This window comes from Megalopta genalis, chromosome 16 (genome assembly GCF_051020955.1).
Source record: "Megalopta genalis isolate 19385.01 chromosome 16, iyMegGena1_principal, whole genome shotgun sequence".
NCBI lineage: Eukaryota > Metazoa > Arthropoda > Insecta > Hymenoptera > Halictidae > Megalopta > Megalopta genalis.
This window is the reverse complement of record NC_135028.1, coordinates 959,343-974,630: the sequence shown is the minus strand read 5'-3', so window position 1 is coordinate 974,630 and position 15,288 is coordinate 959,343. Positions and strand designations below refer to the sequence as shown.

At 38.8% G+C, this 15,288-nt stretch overlaps 2 protein-coding genes across 2 annotated transcripts; one reads left to right on the top strand and one right to left on the bottom strand.

Moving 5' to 3' along the window:
• Positions 1–455: 455 nt before the first annotated feature.
• Positions 456–8,997, bottom strand: LOC117224531 (uncharacterized). The gene is made up of 5 exons (XM_033477529.2): positions 6,878–8,997; positions 6,077–6,346; positions 5,822–5,948; positions 5,568–5,726; positions 456–2,418 (listed from the first exon to the last, which is right to left on the bottom strand). The coding sequence occupies exons 1-5, from the start codon at positions 8,633–8,635 to the stop codon at positions 2,294–2,296; spliced, it is 2,439 nt and encodes an 812-aa protein (XP_033333420.2). The 5' UTR covers positions 8,636–8,997; the 3' UTR covers positions 456–2,293.
• A 1,414-nt stretch (positions 8,998–10,411) lies between these two features.
• Positions 10,412–13,889, top strand: LOC117224532 (protein takeout). Its single transcript, XM_033477530.2, has 3 exons — positions 10,412–10,540; positions 12,255–12,495; positions 13,072–13,889. Exons 1-3 carry the CDS (start codon positions 10,465–10,467, stop codon positions 13,511–13,513), a joined length of 759 nt encoding a protein of 252 aa, XP_033333421.1. The 5' UTR covers positions 10,412–10,464; the 3' UTR covers positions 13,514–13,889.
• Positions 13,890–15,288: the final 1,399 nt, after the last annotated feature.

Sequence of the window (15,288 nt, the reverse complement as noted above, 5' to 3'; positions counted from 1 at the left end):
TCACGATCCTCCGGTGTTGTAATTTCTTCCGGCGACCGCTCGTACGATAGTTCCTAGCAATGATTTACCATTAATCTAATAGCTGCCGCCGCGCCGTCCTTCGCCGGAATTCTGGCCGCCGTTTCCTGCCGAGTCGAGTCGAGTCGCGAGATTCTCGAAGACGATTATTGAAGAAGCAATATCTTCATGGGCGCGCGCGTAACCCATGCCAGACCGTCGAGGAATTCGTGGCCAGCAATTTGATCGCCGCGTACATGAAATGTTTCGCAATGTTTCGCCGGCCGCATTTCGGTCATCGACATCGTTGACTCACGCGATATTGTTTTGCGGAGAGTCACGGTGCGTTAAATTGTTTGTTTACCGCGCGGCTCGTGCTGCAAGAAGAAATCGCATTCATTCAGTGTCTCGTGGCGCTGTCGCGTCTATTTAGTCGGTGATCGATAGATCGATGACTTTTATTATTATTATTATTATTATTATTAGACAATTATAATATAAAATATATTGTGTTGAGATAATTAAGCAATAATTAAGTATATAGTATAGTATATATATAATATGGTAATATAATATAATAATATAGTATGTATTTAGTATAGCATAATATATATAGTATAGTATAGTATATATTTAGTATAGCATAGTATATATTTAGTATAGCATAGTATATATAGTATAGTACAATATATTATAGTATTATATTATAATATAATTTATAATATTATAAAATATAATATTATATTATGAATTTTTATATAGTATAGTATAAATATAGTACAGTATAGTATAAATGTGTATATAAGTACATATTTATGTATGTATATGCATATGTATATTAATGCAGAATATATTAGGCTTAAGCTACGACAATAACAACAATTAATATCAACGTTAACGATTAAGACAAAGGAGCGGAGTTGTAGCAACACGATTACATCGAATATTATTACATTGCAGTGCTATAATCAATTGTATAGGTCAATCCAGTCTCTCAGCTCTGCCGTATTCATCCGCGTTTTGATACACTTAACCAGGCTACTTTCCCTATCACCGAACACCATCGGCGGTGTGGTGCAACACACGTTGAATTTCCCAAATGCGATTATGTAAAATCGGACGGATCCCGACTGGTTCCGCGAACAGTGACGCGTGTGGTGTAAAACTACACGTAACGCGTGGAAACTTGTTTTTAAATCGTACCGTACGCTTCTACGTATACGTACGTACGTACGTATATCGCTGCACCGTAATTGGAGCAACACGAGCCACGCGATCCTTAACTTGCAACGAATGTATTCGTCTCATTCGATTAGTATTAAAGAAAAAGAAAAAGATAAATGCAGGTTTCACGGCTTAAACGGCTTCAACGGCTTCAACGTATACATATATATATATATATGTATATGTGTATGTACAGTAATGTCTCCCTTACTGACGCTCAGATTGTCCACTAAATTGGACAATTTGGGCAGAGGAGATACAATTGTTCGAGCCTCGCTGCTCGTTTTTTATAATTGTGGACAAATTCCTCAAATTGCCCATTTTCGTGCGTAATCTGGGCGTCAATTAGAGAGACATTACTGTACGTATATAAATTGCATAAATTACTTACGATTACTCTCTCGCGTTCGCGCGCACCTATTTGTAAAACATGTGTGACTGTAATTATAACATCTCTATACTAAATGCTATCTAGGTTAAATAAATAAATTGAATGGTAGTCTCTTCTCTGCGTCGGATGCACGGAGAAATAAATAATCGTGCGAGTCGATAAATTATAACGTGCGGTTATTGGTTAACGTGTCAACAGTACGATACATACGTATTCGGTGCAAATAATTATTAAGCATCGACTTTCTAAACGATCAAATAAATTATAGATTTTATGGGGAACCCCGTAACGTCGAGCGCCGACGCGTTTCTCCTGAAACGATCGGCGTCCAATTGTTCCATGAATTCACGCGGTCGCTCGAAATACAGTAATGTCTCCCTTACTGACGCTCGGATTGTCCACTAAATTGGACAATTCGGGAAGAGGAGATACGATTGTTCGAGCCTTGCGGCAAGTTTTTATAATTGTGGACAATTTATAACTACAAAAATAAACCGCGAGGCTTGAATAATCGTATCTCCTCTTCCCAAATTGTCCACTTTTGGGGAAAATCCGAGCGTCAATTAGAGAGACATTACTGTAAAGCGAATTGTTCGTCGACGTCGAAATAGAAAATAAAGAAGTCCAGCTGCTGCGCGTCGAGCTCTCTCTCTCTCTCTCTCTCTCTCTCTTTCTCTCTCTCTATGATCTGACCGGCAGGTTTTTGTACATTCTGTAGATCATCGCGTCCGCCGATTTGTCGTTGAGCGCCTTGGTCGCCAGATCGTCGGCCAGCATGGCGGCGACCGCTTCTGCGGCCATCAGACCTACGGACGAAAGTCAACGTGAGCATACTATTAAGCGAATCGATATCACCGATCATTGTGGGGGTGTAATGGAACGCTGCCGCAGAAAGCGGACACTTTTACTTCGTCCGCGATCATCGATCGACGTCGATACACCCGGTGCACCGGCCACTTTTACTTTCCTCCTTTGTTTCCTGTTTGCGGGGAATTATGCGCGGCCGTAACGCATGAAACGCTAAAATTTCTCATGTGGAAACTATACTACTCGAATCGAGCTGTTCTTTTTCCTTTTTTTTTGGTATTGTTTCTACGACGCGAGGCGCGATGGTCGGTTTCCGTCGAAAAAACGGAGGAAAGTCGGTTTTGAAAAATATTATCCTAATGCATAATTATATAATATAATTAATTTTGCGAAATATTTATTCGCAAATATTTACTCGCGAATATTTATTCGGCGAATATTTATTATGTCATTTAAATTTGTGTCATCGTTTCTAATTATTTTGTTCTTTGAAGCTAAATAATTTTTACAGAATTTTTAACGTACTCAGTGTGTACTTAAATGATTAATTAATCGAATTCTGTTGAATTAATTACAATTATCTGTAAAATTTAAATAGAATTACATTGCGTGAAATTTTCAAGTGCCATACTGCAAGCACTTGGAAATGGAATTATGTGTAATTAATTTTGAAATAGAATTCGATTAAATTATTCAATTATTTTTATAGCATTATTAACATTATATACATATAAATAGATTAACATGTTTAGGTAAATAGCATTATTAATATTATATATGCGAATAGATTAGCATATATTAACATTATTAATACTATATACATTAATACTGTAAGCATTAGTAATACCAACATTATTACTATAAATATTATTAATGCTGACATTATTACTATAAACATTATTAATGCTAACATTATTGCTATAAACATTATTAATGCTAACATTATTACTTTATAGTAATAATATATATTATTACTCTATAGTAATAATGTTAGCATTAATAATATTTACAGTAATAATGTTCATATATGCTAATCTATTATCTATTAATAACGTTTATACTATTATTAATATTATATGTATATAATATTTACTCGAAGCATCATCGTGTCTGTATAATAGCCGTCGATTTAATTGAAATTATAGATATTAATATGACAAATATTCCCAGTCAAATTTAACGTCAAACAGCTCTCGCTGTTCACATAGTATTCGAAGACCGTTCGCGCTATCGGAGACATCAACGCGTGGAGAGCCGATGCGAGCGCCGCTAACGGGAAAATCAGGCTTGGGAGTCGAGCTTGAACGTCGAAGTCGAAAGAAAGTAATTTTCAATCCGTCAGGCTCTCCCTGCGCTTTATGTAATTGCGTGACACGACGACGTTCGACTGTGTAAACACGTATACACGGTGATTCGATTAATAAGCATCGAAGAAAAATAATAAATGTTACAAAAGCAGTCCATAGATAATTGGACCGTGGATCTTTATGGAAATTAAAACATTTTCCAAGACGATTGCAAGAAGCAGAAATTAAATGAAAATAAATTGTTCCCTTTCATTATTTTAATCAGTTGCAAATAGTCTAACAATGTTGTTAAATTCTGCTTCTATCTTCATAATATTATATTTCGACTACTCAATTTTGCCATGAACGCGTATAAAAACCGCGGCCTAATGATAACTAATTACGAGCAACCAAAACAGTGTATCACCACTTATCATAATTATTATAAATAATCGAAACAGAATTTCCGTGATCAATGACGATTATTGCAAGAAAAAACATATGTTCGTAATTGTTATATGTAACGAAAAACTTGAAATCTTCCAATCACGTGGATCGTCGAACAATTTCATTGACATTTCGCAATTAAATCGCTTCGACTCGAGCAATAAACGCGATTCAGTTGCTGATTGTTTTCTTTTTTTTTTCGAAGAAACTTTTAGTTAACCTGGCTCGTTTATTTGTATTTGTCCGTGGTTCTCGGCGAGTCGCATCGATCGGTGAACATTTTCTTTATTTCCATCGGTGAATTAGACGCGCGATCGAAGCGTTTTCACTTTCTTCATATCACGCCGTGTATAATCGTGCCAACGGAATATCGATTCATCCGCGTCGACAGAAACTTTCTGATCGGCTGACAAGGCTTCCTTCCCTCGAGCAAAATTCCCCTTTTCCGTCGTCGTTTTCCTTTGCCGTTCGCTAATTACGGAAGAACACCACTACCACAATGACGCAACGAACACAGACGAAACAGGCTTACGTAACGCCCTGAACCGGCCACATTGTCGCCCATTCGCATTCAGACCGTGCACTGTACACCGTGACTCACCGATCATATTTTTTTTTTATCACGGCACTAACAGCAAATACGTTTCCCGCTCGCTGATTAATAATTGCGAGGAAATCTCTGCGATTGCTTATTTGTGTTCACGTTCTTTTTTAAACGACGACATGTACATATCTGTTCATTATATATATACATCATCGTTATGTATTATGTAAATAATATGTATGTTCAATGTGTTATATAAATGATATATATGTTCAACATGTTATATAAATGATATATATGTTCAATATATTATGTTTATAAATAAAATGTACGTTCAATATATTATATAAATAATATATACGTTCAATATATTATATAAATAATATATGCGTTCAATATATTATATAAATAATATATATATTCAACATATTATATAGATAAAATATATATATATATTCAATATATCATTTAACTTTCTTTATTTTAATTTTTTAAATAACTTTCTTCATTCTTATTGGTCATTCCGATATTTTTACCGAGAAGATCCGTCTTTCGAGTGATAAACGACGTAATTAAATACACCGGATTAAAAGCAGAATTCAACTAATTTATAATAATCGAACAATAATTAATCACGTTCATAATTAACGATTGTAACTCATCGGTTGTCATAACTAATTCATAATAATTAGGCAAAAAGTGATCAGATTAATGATTCGCGATTATTAATTATAACAATTAACGTATTACAATGGTTAATCATTGACTAGACTACTTTCTGCCACTAACCACAGTTAAAGAATTGAAAAGATTGCCAAATCCTTTCGCCTATTACTTCCATTGAATCTGATAAAAAACAAAGCAGACTCACCATGACTGAGAATCGACTTCACCGGCCCTTTCTCGTCCATCCCCTGGAAGTCAACCCTTTGATCCTTCGCCCTCAATTTGCTCCTGGCCGCTCGCACCATTAGCGCACCTTGGTCCTTGGTTTTTTTCAGTTCTATGGTGAAGTCTCCCACCAGTTCGGCTGCAAATAACGACGACACGTTAATGACGTCTCCGTAAACCGAAGTAAAAAGCAGCTCGTTTAATCGAGAAATTGAAAAAAAAAACATAGCCTACTGAAGTTTCCATTGAGTCGTCCATTTCCTCGCACCAGTTCTTTGCCCACTTTGCCGGTCAACTCGTAATCGGACTTGATGCGAAGATTCGGCGCGCGTATTTTCAAAATCACGTGCATCACGTCGTCCTGAGAAGCAATTCAAAGGAAGCACAATTTTCACATTTATTCAGATCCGTATTTGTTTATTTTATAAGGAGGATTTTTTATAAGATGACTAAGTTAACGTGAATAAAGAGAAGAGAAGAGTCGATTACGTCGGTCTCGTTGTCTTTCGAGGCGCGCTTCTGCCGCGACCCTGGAGCACCCTTGCCGTCCACAGTGTCGTTGCCCATTCCTCCGTAATGGTACACCAACTGCATTCCTTCCTCGAAGAAGCCTTGCTTCTCCTGGTAGTTCTTCGCGTATCTGTCCAGATTTTTCAAGGTCTTTGCTTCCAGGGCGGCCTTGACGGCGTCGTTTCTCTTTGTCAGGGGCTCGCCATCGGTGCAGTTGTAGGCCAGCATCTTCTTCTTCTCGAGAACATCCTGCGCGAATCCATACGTCAGAATCCATTCCAACTATACAGTGTGTCCCGGAAATGTTTCGCAATCCGGAAATGGGAGGTTCCCGAGGTCGTTCGAAGCAACTTTTTCCTTTGCGAAAATGTTCTCCGAGGCTTCGTTTACGAGTTATTAACGAAAAACACTGAACCAATAAGAGGCGAGCTCGGCTGGCGCGCGGCGGCCCAGCCGACGAGCGCGCGGAGCCCGGTTCCGCTCATTGGCTCTGATTGGTCACGGTTTTTCGTTAATAACTTGTAAACGAAGCCGCGGATCGCATTTTCGCTAAGGAAAAAGTTGCTTCGAATCACCTCAGGAATCCCCTACTTTCGGATTTCGAGACATTTTTGGGGCATCCTGTATATACTTATATTATATTATTATATATATTATTATTATATTATATTATATTATATATATATATATATATATATATATATATATATATTATACTTAACTACACACACATACTTAAAATTCGAAAGTCACCAGGAAGAGAAAGTCGAAAACAATAACCTTAGGAATCTCCTTAACGCCATAAACGCGAGCGTTCTCCTTCGACTCGATCCTCCTGTTTCCAAATCGCTTCATGCTGCCGTCGTTCTGTCCATCCGCATATACGATATCGATGTAACCAGGCTGCTTCTCTATGCGCCCTTGGTACACCGGCTCCCCTGGTCCTTTAACCTTGCTCTCGAAATTCTCGGATGCCGCGGTCTGACCGTCCTCGTACCTATCACCGACCCTTCTACCGCCATAAGCTTCCCTTCCCTGCGATCTAACATCCTCGTAGCGTCCTCCTTCCCCTCTGGCTTCGTAGCCGGCTCTTCTTTGCGATTGAACGTCCTTGTAACCCCCTTCGTCCTTTCTGTCACCGAAGCGACCGCTTTCTTGGTACCCTGAAGAACTAGATTCTGGCCTGAATTGGCTGCTTTCTTGGTACCCTGAAGAACTAGATTCTGGTCTGAATTGGCTGCTTTCTTGATAACCTGTGGTACCTGATTCTGACCTGAATCGACTGTTTTCTCGATAAATTGAAGGATTAGAACCTGGTATAAATCGGCTGCTCTCTTGATATCCTGTGGTACCTGATTCTGACCTGAGTCGACCGCTTTCTTGGTACCCTGAAGGGCTAGATCCTGGTCTAAATTGACTGCTTTCTTGATAACCTGAAGGGCTAGGTCTTTGCTTGAATTCACTGTTTTCTTGATATCCCGTGGTACCTGATTCCGACCTGAATCGACCGCTTTCTTGGTACCCTGAAGGACTAGATCCAGGTTTAAATCGACTGCTCTCTTGATATCCCGTGGTACCTGATTCCGACCCGAGTCGACCGCTCTCTTGATATCCCGTGGTACCTGATTCCGACCCGAGTCGACCGCTCTCTTGATATCCCGTGGTACCTGATTCCGACCTGAATCGACCGCTTTCTTGGTACCCCGATGGACTAGATCCTGCTTTAAATCCACTGCTCTCTTGATATCCCGTGGTACCTGATTCTGACCCGACCCGACCGCCCTCTTGGTACCCAGGTCTCTCTCCATCGTTCTCCTTGGCCCGATAGTTCTGTGCCCGCGGGTCCGCCTGAGCGTTCAAAGCGTACACCGTCTGCACGTCCGACGGGTACTTCTGGCCGATGATCATGCGGGCAACCTCGGGCCTGGAGACAACCCTGGCGCCCTCCATGCTGAATCCTCCATAATTCGACTCCCTAGAAGCGTTCTCTTCCTCCTGATCGACGTGCTCCCGCATCCGGTCGGCCTGGATCTTCATCAGGAAGGGATCGTACTGCCTCAGCCTCTCGAATCGGCTCTCCTGCTCGCGCGTAGCAGCCTTGAACCTGCTCTCCTGATTCGTAGCGGAGACGATCGCCTCGAAACTCTCGTTCTGCAGCTTCGGCTCCTTGATCAGAGTGTGAAATCGGTACCGGATCGCGTCCAGGTCCCTCAGGTCGCTGTAGCTGACGTACCCGGCCTCCAGCTCGCTCAAATTCGACTTCAATCTTCCTTTAGCTATGTGGATGCTCTCCACCGTCGAACCATTCAACCCAGTGATCTCCACGTTCCGTAAGATGATCCTGTAACTCGTGTCGCCCTCCGACTGGTCCACCTTGATCACCGGCACCCTCAACGGGTCCAGCTTGCCCGCCTTCGAGAAGCCGCCCGACAGCAGCTTCGACCATAACTCCTGCGACATCGTCAGCAGCGAGCCCTGGCCGTGCGCCGAGGCCGCCAGGCACAGGGCTACGAAGACTATACCCGCGGTCTTCGACATCTTCCGCCGATCTCTTCGCGGGTTCTATCGTCTTCTCCGGGGTTGTTTCTTTGGATCTTCCTCGATTATTGTCGGCGCTTCGATGCAGCGAAGAGGAGGCTCTACATCTCCAGGATGTAGATCGGCTTGAACACCAGCAGCACGACGATCACGATCGCGACGAGGATCAACAGGCCGCAGAAGATGGCCCCGCAGATCAACACTCTGCTGTCCAGGCGAACGGTTTCTGCCTCCGCCAGGTTGTCAGTCCATTATTATGGCAGGCGGGGTTGATGCGCGGCGAGGAGGATGCGCGACGCGGTTAAGAAAATTCGTGGGTCTTCCGTGCAACTGTTGCGGCATCCGCGATTGCGAGTGGACGACGCGGTTGTCACGGTGGTTTTTATACGAGCGTGGAAGGGCGTTCGATCTGGGCCATGGACCAGCCGGTCTCGGCACATGTTAACTAGGCGAACGAAGATATATCTAGGCTATCTAAGATACCGTTCGTCCTTGTTCGCGCGATCGCGCCGCGCTCATCGCTCCCCTAAGTCCTGATCTCGTTGCGCCGCTATATGGGGGCAAGGTCCTTACCCGACCTTACGCGGAGAGCCGCGGTGTGGCCCAAACGAACATGCGAACATGCCGGGCGACGGTTACGTAATCGCGTTGTCTTAAATGTACATAGTTGTGGCTGCGGTATGCTTCGTCGCCGACAGATTTAAATGGATTAAATCTGGACTGGTGGATCTGTTGAAGCTGTGGAACACTCGTCGAGGCGGGTTCTTTGAAATTATGAGTATGTTTTAGGGGGTGAGTGAGGGTATTACCGCGGACGGACCAAATACTGCGGTGTTTTATATGAGAAATTTATGTAATGTTGTAGGAATGAATATAATAATTTTTAGTGTGTTTAGTATTGGTGTGTTCTTTAAAGTTATGAGTATGTTTTAGGGGGTGAGTGCAGGTATTACCGCGGACGGCCCAAATACTGCGGTGTTTTATAACAGGAATTTAAGATTTTGTAGTGGGGAATGTTGTTGGAATGAATATCATAATTTTTAGTGTGTTTAGTATTGATTATTTGTGACGTGAGAGTGACAATAATCGCGGTTTTGATTTATTTATTGAGTTTTGATGTTCATTGACTTGTGAATAAATTTGTTGACTTTTGACAGCTTATGAAAACGTCGAGTCTTATGACTCAAATTATATTAGTATAAGTATAATTACTTTTGAATCGCTTTTAATCGCTTCTAAGTCACTTCTAGATCATATTCACCTTTCTGCTGACGCAATAAATTGAAATAAATAAATAAATAAAATATACAATTCATTTAATTTTACTTTGAAAAGTAATTTCATTCTTCCATTCGTCGTCGAATATAATTTCCTGCAAATATGAACAAAATCACCGTTCGTTCTTCCTCGAAAAAGAAAGACAATTACTTTTCGAACAAACCAATCAACGTTTTATTTTAATTTCAATAATTGCAATCGTCATTAGGATTCCCTTTCAACGACAAAATATTTAAACACGAGGATTTATTTATTTATATCGTCGGTCGGTGTTCTTCGCGTAGAAGAATTCAACTCTGACAATGACAGCAATCGTTGAGATTGAATTAGGCAGTCTTTATTTTTTATCACCTCTGCCTGTCGCATTAGCATAAACGTAGGGAGCGCAATAATAAAGTTTGCGCGAAGCAATTCGCGTGACCCAAAAATGGAAGCGAATGACACTTAGAGATATGACAGTGTCAGCATATTGTCGATCGGATGACACGTTCACCATCCTCGATGGCACTCAATTTCAAGTTATTTTGTGATTGAACGTCGTCGTGGTGACAATGCGAGTCCACTGGTGCTTTGTAATATTCTTTGCGACATGTCGCCTCTGCGATGGGTTGCAGCCACTGGAAATTCGTAAGTAGCGCATGTTTTTTATTATATTACGTTGCAATACGTTAAATTATATTATATATATTAAATTATAATATTATACTGTATTATTATATTATATTATAATATTACACTATACTATATATATTATATTATATTATAATATTATATTGTGATATTATATTATACTATATTATTATAATATTATACTGTATTATTATATTATATTATAATATTATACTATATTATTATATACTATATTACTATATACATGTATATTATTGATATAGTATTAATTACATATGCAGGAACGTCCGTAAAATACCGTAAACAGTTTATTAACAGTTTACGTTTGTTCATGTAGTATTTTAGTATTTATTTACAATATTAACACTTTAATACTGTAAGCTATTAAGTCATAAGACCTTGAACAAAAATTTGCTCATCGCCATAAAGTTTGCTTATTCAGCGACAAATGATTTTCACGTTGTCTTTAACGTTGCGAACGAACAAAGCTTGCGGCGCGTACAATAAACCTAAATACTTGAAGCGTGCACTGGCTTCTGAGATTCTGTGCGACTCGTCGCGAATTAAATGCATGCGTTCCAATTACGAATTCCTGAATTTCAAGTGCGCATAACAGAATTTCCATTAGATCGTTGCAAATGAAACGTTCGATTATGCTGAGTGAGTCACGGAAACGTCAGACATGAATTTATGGTAATATAATAGTAACATTGCCGTATCATAAATATTATGATGACATAAATATAATATAATATTATTATATTATAGTATAATAGTCAATAGTGAAATAATATTTGCACCGTCGAGGCGAACATTTTTTCCCTTACATAATTTCTCACATAATTGAGAACAATAACGCCTAAACAATTCCTCTAAAAAGACGAATATATATATTAATATTATAATAATAATAAATATAATATTATATAAGAAATTAATATAATATAATAAAGTATAATAATAATGTATAATAAAATATAATGGTATCAATATTTCTGGCATGTAATAATAATGGTATATGATATTTGTTGCGGCATCGTGTAACTAATAAACAAACCAGGACCATGATCTCGAAACGATACTGATCACCGATAAGTATAGTTGCCCGGCTCAATCAACAACGACTCGCGTCGATCATCGATCGACCAATTTGTAACGCGTGTATCTCGGATTCGGCTGACCCTAATGGGCAAAAGATGTTCTTCCGTCGGCAAATAACACCCTTTTAAAAAGAAACGATTCGTCGTTTTCGCATTGCTGAAAACCACGCTCAGGAAAGTGCATGTAATTTGCAAAAACCTGTTCCGTAAACATCCGCGCGCAGAGATAAATGATAGGGGTGAAATCCGTCTTCCTGCAGCCATCCGCCGTAATCTGCTTGTTTTCAACATGCCACTTTCACGTTTCATGTCGTTGTGTCAGACTTACGTGTTGATTTCGTCAACCTTGAATTTATCTGTTCACAATATACATGTATTCTTTGTTTATAATAATATAATATAATATTATAATATAATATAATATAATATTATAATATAATATAATATAATATTATAATATAATATAATAATAGATTATATTATAATAATATAGTATACATATTATAATATGATATAATATATATTAAAGTAATGTTATATATTATATATATCGAGAAACGAACAATATAATGTCAAGAATGCTTTAAAGGTATTTTTCTTTCGATTTCCAGCGTCATACTTAAAGATATGTCATCGAACTGACCCGAACATAAACGACTGCGTCAAAGAGAACATCATCGTGCTGAAACCATATTTAAAGGATGGCATCGAGGCTCTTCGGATACCACCCTGTGAACCGCTGCGCTTGTCGGAAATAGAAATCGATCAATCGTCCGGGCCGATTTACATCCACGCGAAATACACGAACATCTCCATCTACGAGGGCACCAATATTGTTCCGAAAAACGTAAAGTACGTACACAAATCACAGATACGCTTATCGACAACAGTTTAAAAAAGTGGAAGATAATTTGAAAAAAAATAATATTAACTATATCAAATATTAACTATATTAAAAATATTAACTATATATTTTTGTCATTTCTAAATGTTTTATCTTTATTTTATTTTTACGCTTTCTCTTTTCTTTCGCTTTATTTTTCTGCTAATTTCTTATTCTTTTTATTTCTCACACGCGCTAAATAAGAACAATATTGCGATATAAACAATGTGTTATATTCTATCTATTCTTCTGTAAATATATATTTTCTTCGCTATAACATATACTTTTATTTTAATAAGGCGAACATTTGTGTATGGTTTTTCTAACTAAGACTAACTATAACTAAACTGCTGATTTCTATGCAAAATAAAAATTACCCGCATCTTCTATCTGCTCAGCTAAAAAAGATAAAAAACAGTGGACAAGTCCCTCTATCGCCTAAGAAAAAATTCAGGCCACTTAGCCCAGCGTTAAAAAAGTTATCGCGTTTCAAAAGGAGCAGTTTCGCGAGTAACGGTACGCTGAAGAAGTTTTCCTTCCGCCAGGGTCGACGTCGATAAGAATCGCATGAGACTGAAGTTCCACATCCCGCGGCTGAGCATGATCGCGAATTACAATCTAAACGGCAGGATAATGATGCTGCCGATCACCGGAAACGGCGTGGGCCACGGCAACTTCACGGACATCGACGCCATCATCACTCTTCAGATGCAACGTTACCGGAACCAGGCGACAGGGCTGATCCATCAACGGGTCGGCGACATTTACGTGGACTTCGAGATGGACCACGCGTCCATGCACTTGGACAATCTGTTCGACGGCGATCAGACGCTCTCCGGCGCTATGAATTTGTTCCTGAACGAGAACTGGAGGTCCGTGGTGGCGGAGGTGAAGCCGAAACTCGAGGAGAAGATCGGCGAGCTGATCAAAAATTTCACGGACACGATCTTCTCGGAGTTTCCCGAAGACGTGCTGCTGCCGCCCTGATGAAAATTGATTTTCATTCATGAATATGTTAAGAAACATTTATACGGTGTAAAATGCATTACAAATCGAAGTCAAAGGAAATTTTATTTTATGAGTATATTATCGGTCGCAAGAATGAACAAATTGTTCTCTAAATGTACGATAAAAATTCGAGAATTCTTCTATAAACGTGCAATAAATATTGGAGAATCTTTCTATAAATATACGATAAAAATTGGAGAATTCTTCTACAAACGTACAATAAACATTGGTGAATCTTTCTCTAAATATACGATAAAAATTCGAGAATTATTCTATAAACGTACAATAAAAAATTGGAGAATCTTTCTATAAATATATTTCTTTTCATAATAAAATTGATAAACTTTTCATCGAAGATACAGTCAAAATGAAAATTTTTCGTAATATAAAATAACGAACGCGTATTAGATACCCGATTATGGCCACGTATTCTTTGTAACCGATAGTTCGGTTAATTTTATAGAATTAGTTACACAAATGCGAACACGGATTCGTCGTGACAGCCTGTAATCCTCGATGCAGCTGACCATACCATGGCACGTGTTAAGCTGGAAGTCATTCTGCAGGAGAAGCTTAGTGTCCTTGAATGACTCTGCTGGAAAAGAGATGGGCGATGTTCATTCGCTCGGTAAAATGACGCACATCATTTTCTAATTTCTTGGCAAATAACAGCTGCGAATTGCTTCATACTGTTCGATCAGGTCAGTTATTAATTTTAATTATATTTCTAGATTTTGGGCATTGTAATAGAAGAAGAGCATGAATTATAATCATACTTAACTGTGAACTAAACGAATTTGTGAACTGGAACATTATTTCGTAACGGAAGATAATAAGGTGCTCGATTTCGTAGTACTTTTAATTGTGCTTGGGATCAAAATAAGTGGTAATTGAAGTAATTGAAAGATTTGGGTTATTTGATTGAATTAGAATGTAATTGAAGTATGATGTGTAATTGAAGTGCAATGTAATTGAAATACAATGCAATTGAATTACAATGTAACTCAAGTACAATGCAATTGAATTACAGTGTAATTGATATACCATGTAATTGAATTACAACGTAATTGAAATACAATGCAATTGAATTACAATATAACTCAAGTACGATGCAATTGAATTAATTACAATGTAACTCAAGTACGATGCAATTGAATTAATTACAATGTAACTCAAGTACGATGCAATTGAATTACAGTGTGATTGATATACGATGCAATTGAATGACAATATAATTGAATTAGCTCAACTCCGTCTGAAAATTGCATTTCGAACGTGCCACGCGAACGCAGTTTGAACGCCCGGTAAATTCGCGTTACAAAATACGGTGTTACTCGAAATCAAAGCAATAATCTCGCTATTATTTGTCGGCACGGGCGGCGGTAATCTCGCAGTATCTTTTACCGGAGGAATATCGCGCCGGTTTAATGACAATCTTGTGAAAGACATTACGCAGAAATGTTAGAGAACTCGGATGAGAAATTGAAAGGGATCTTGCGGCAACTTTGGATATTGCGCGCAATGATATACAACCGACGGCTAGAGTCCTTTTTCTTCTTCCATTCCCGGTGGTAAAAGCGGCTGTTAACAGATGGAACAATTGGCAACGCGACCACATAAAGCTACGAAGTTGTTAACTCTTTTCTTTTTTTAAAGTCATTCGACAGAAATTATCGCTTGCTTTATTAGATTATTTAACTACGATCGTATTACGCAAAGTTAATGAAAAACTTTCTCTAACACAATGGCCGCTT

Coding starts and splice junctions, on each gene's coding strand:
- LOC117224531 (XM_033477529.2), bottom strand. CDS start 8,635: ATGTCGAAGACCGCGGGTATAGTCTTCGTAGCCCTGTGCCTGGCGGCC. Junction 6,347..6,877: donor GCGTTAAGGAGATTCCTAAG/GTTATTGTTTTC, acceptor GGATTCGCGCAG/GATGTTCTCGAGAAGAAGAA. Junction 2,419..5,567: donor GAAGTCGATTCTCAGTCATG/GTGAGTCTGCTT, acceptor TTTCGTCCGTAG/GTCTGATGGCCGCAGAAGCG.
- LOC117224532 (XM_033477530.2), top strand. CDS start 10,465: ATGCGAGTCCACTGGTGCTTTGTAATATTCTTTGCGACATGTCGCCTC. Junction 10,541..12,254: donor GTTGCAGCCACTGGAAATTC/GTAAGTAGCGCA, acceptor TTCGATTTCCAG/CGTCATACTTAAAGATATGT. Junction 12,496..13,071: donor ATTGTTCCGAAAAACGTAAA/GTACGTACACAA, acceptor TCCTTCCGCCAG/GGTCGACGTCGATAAGAATC.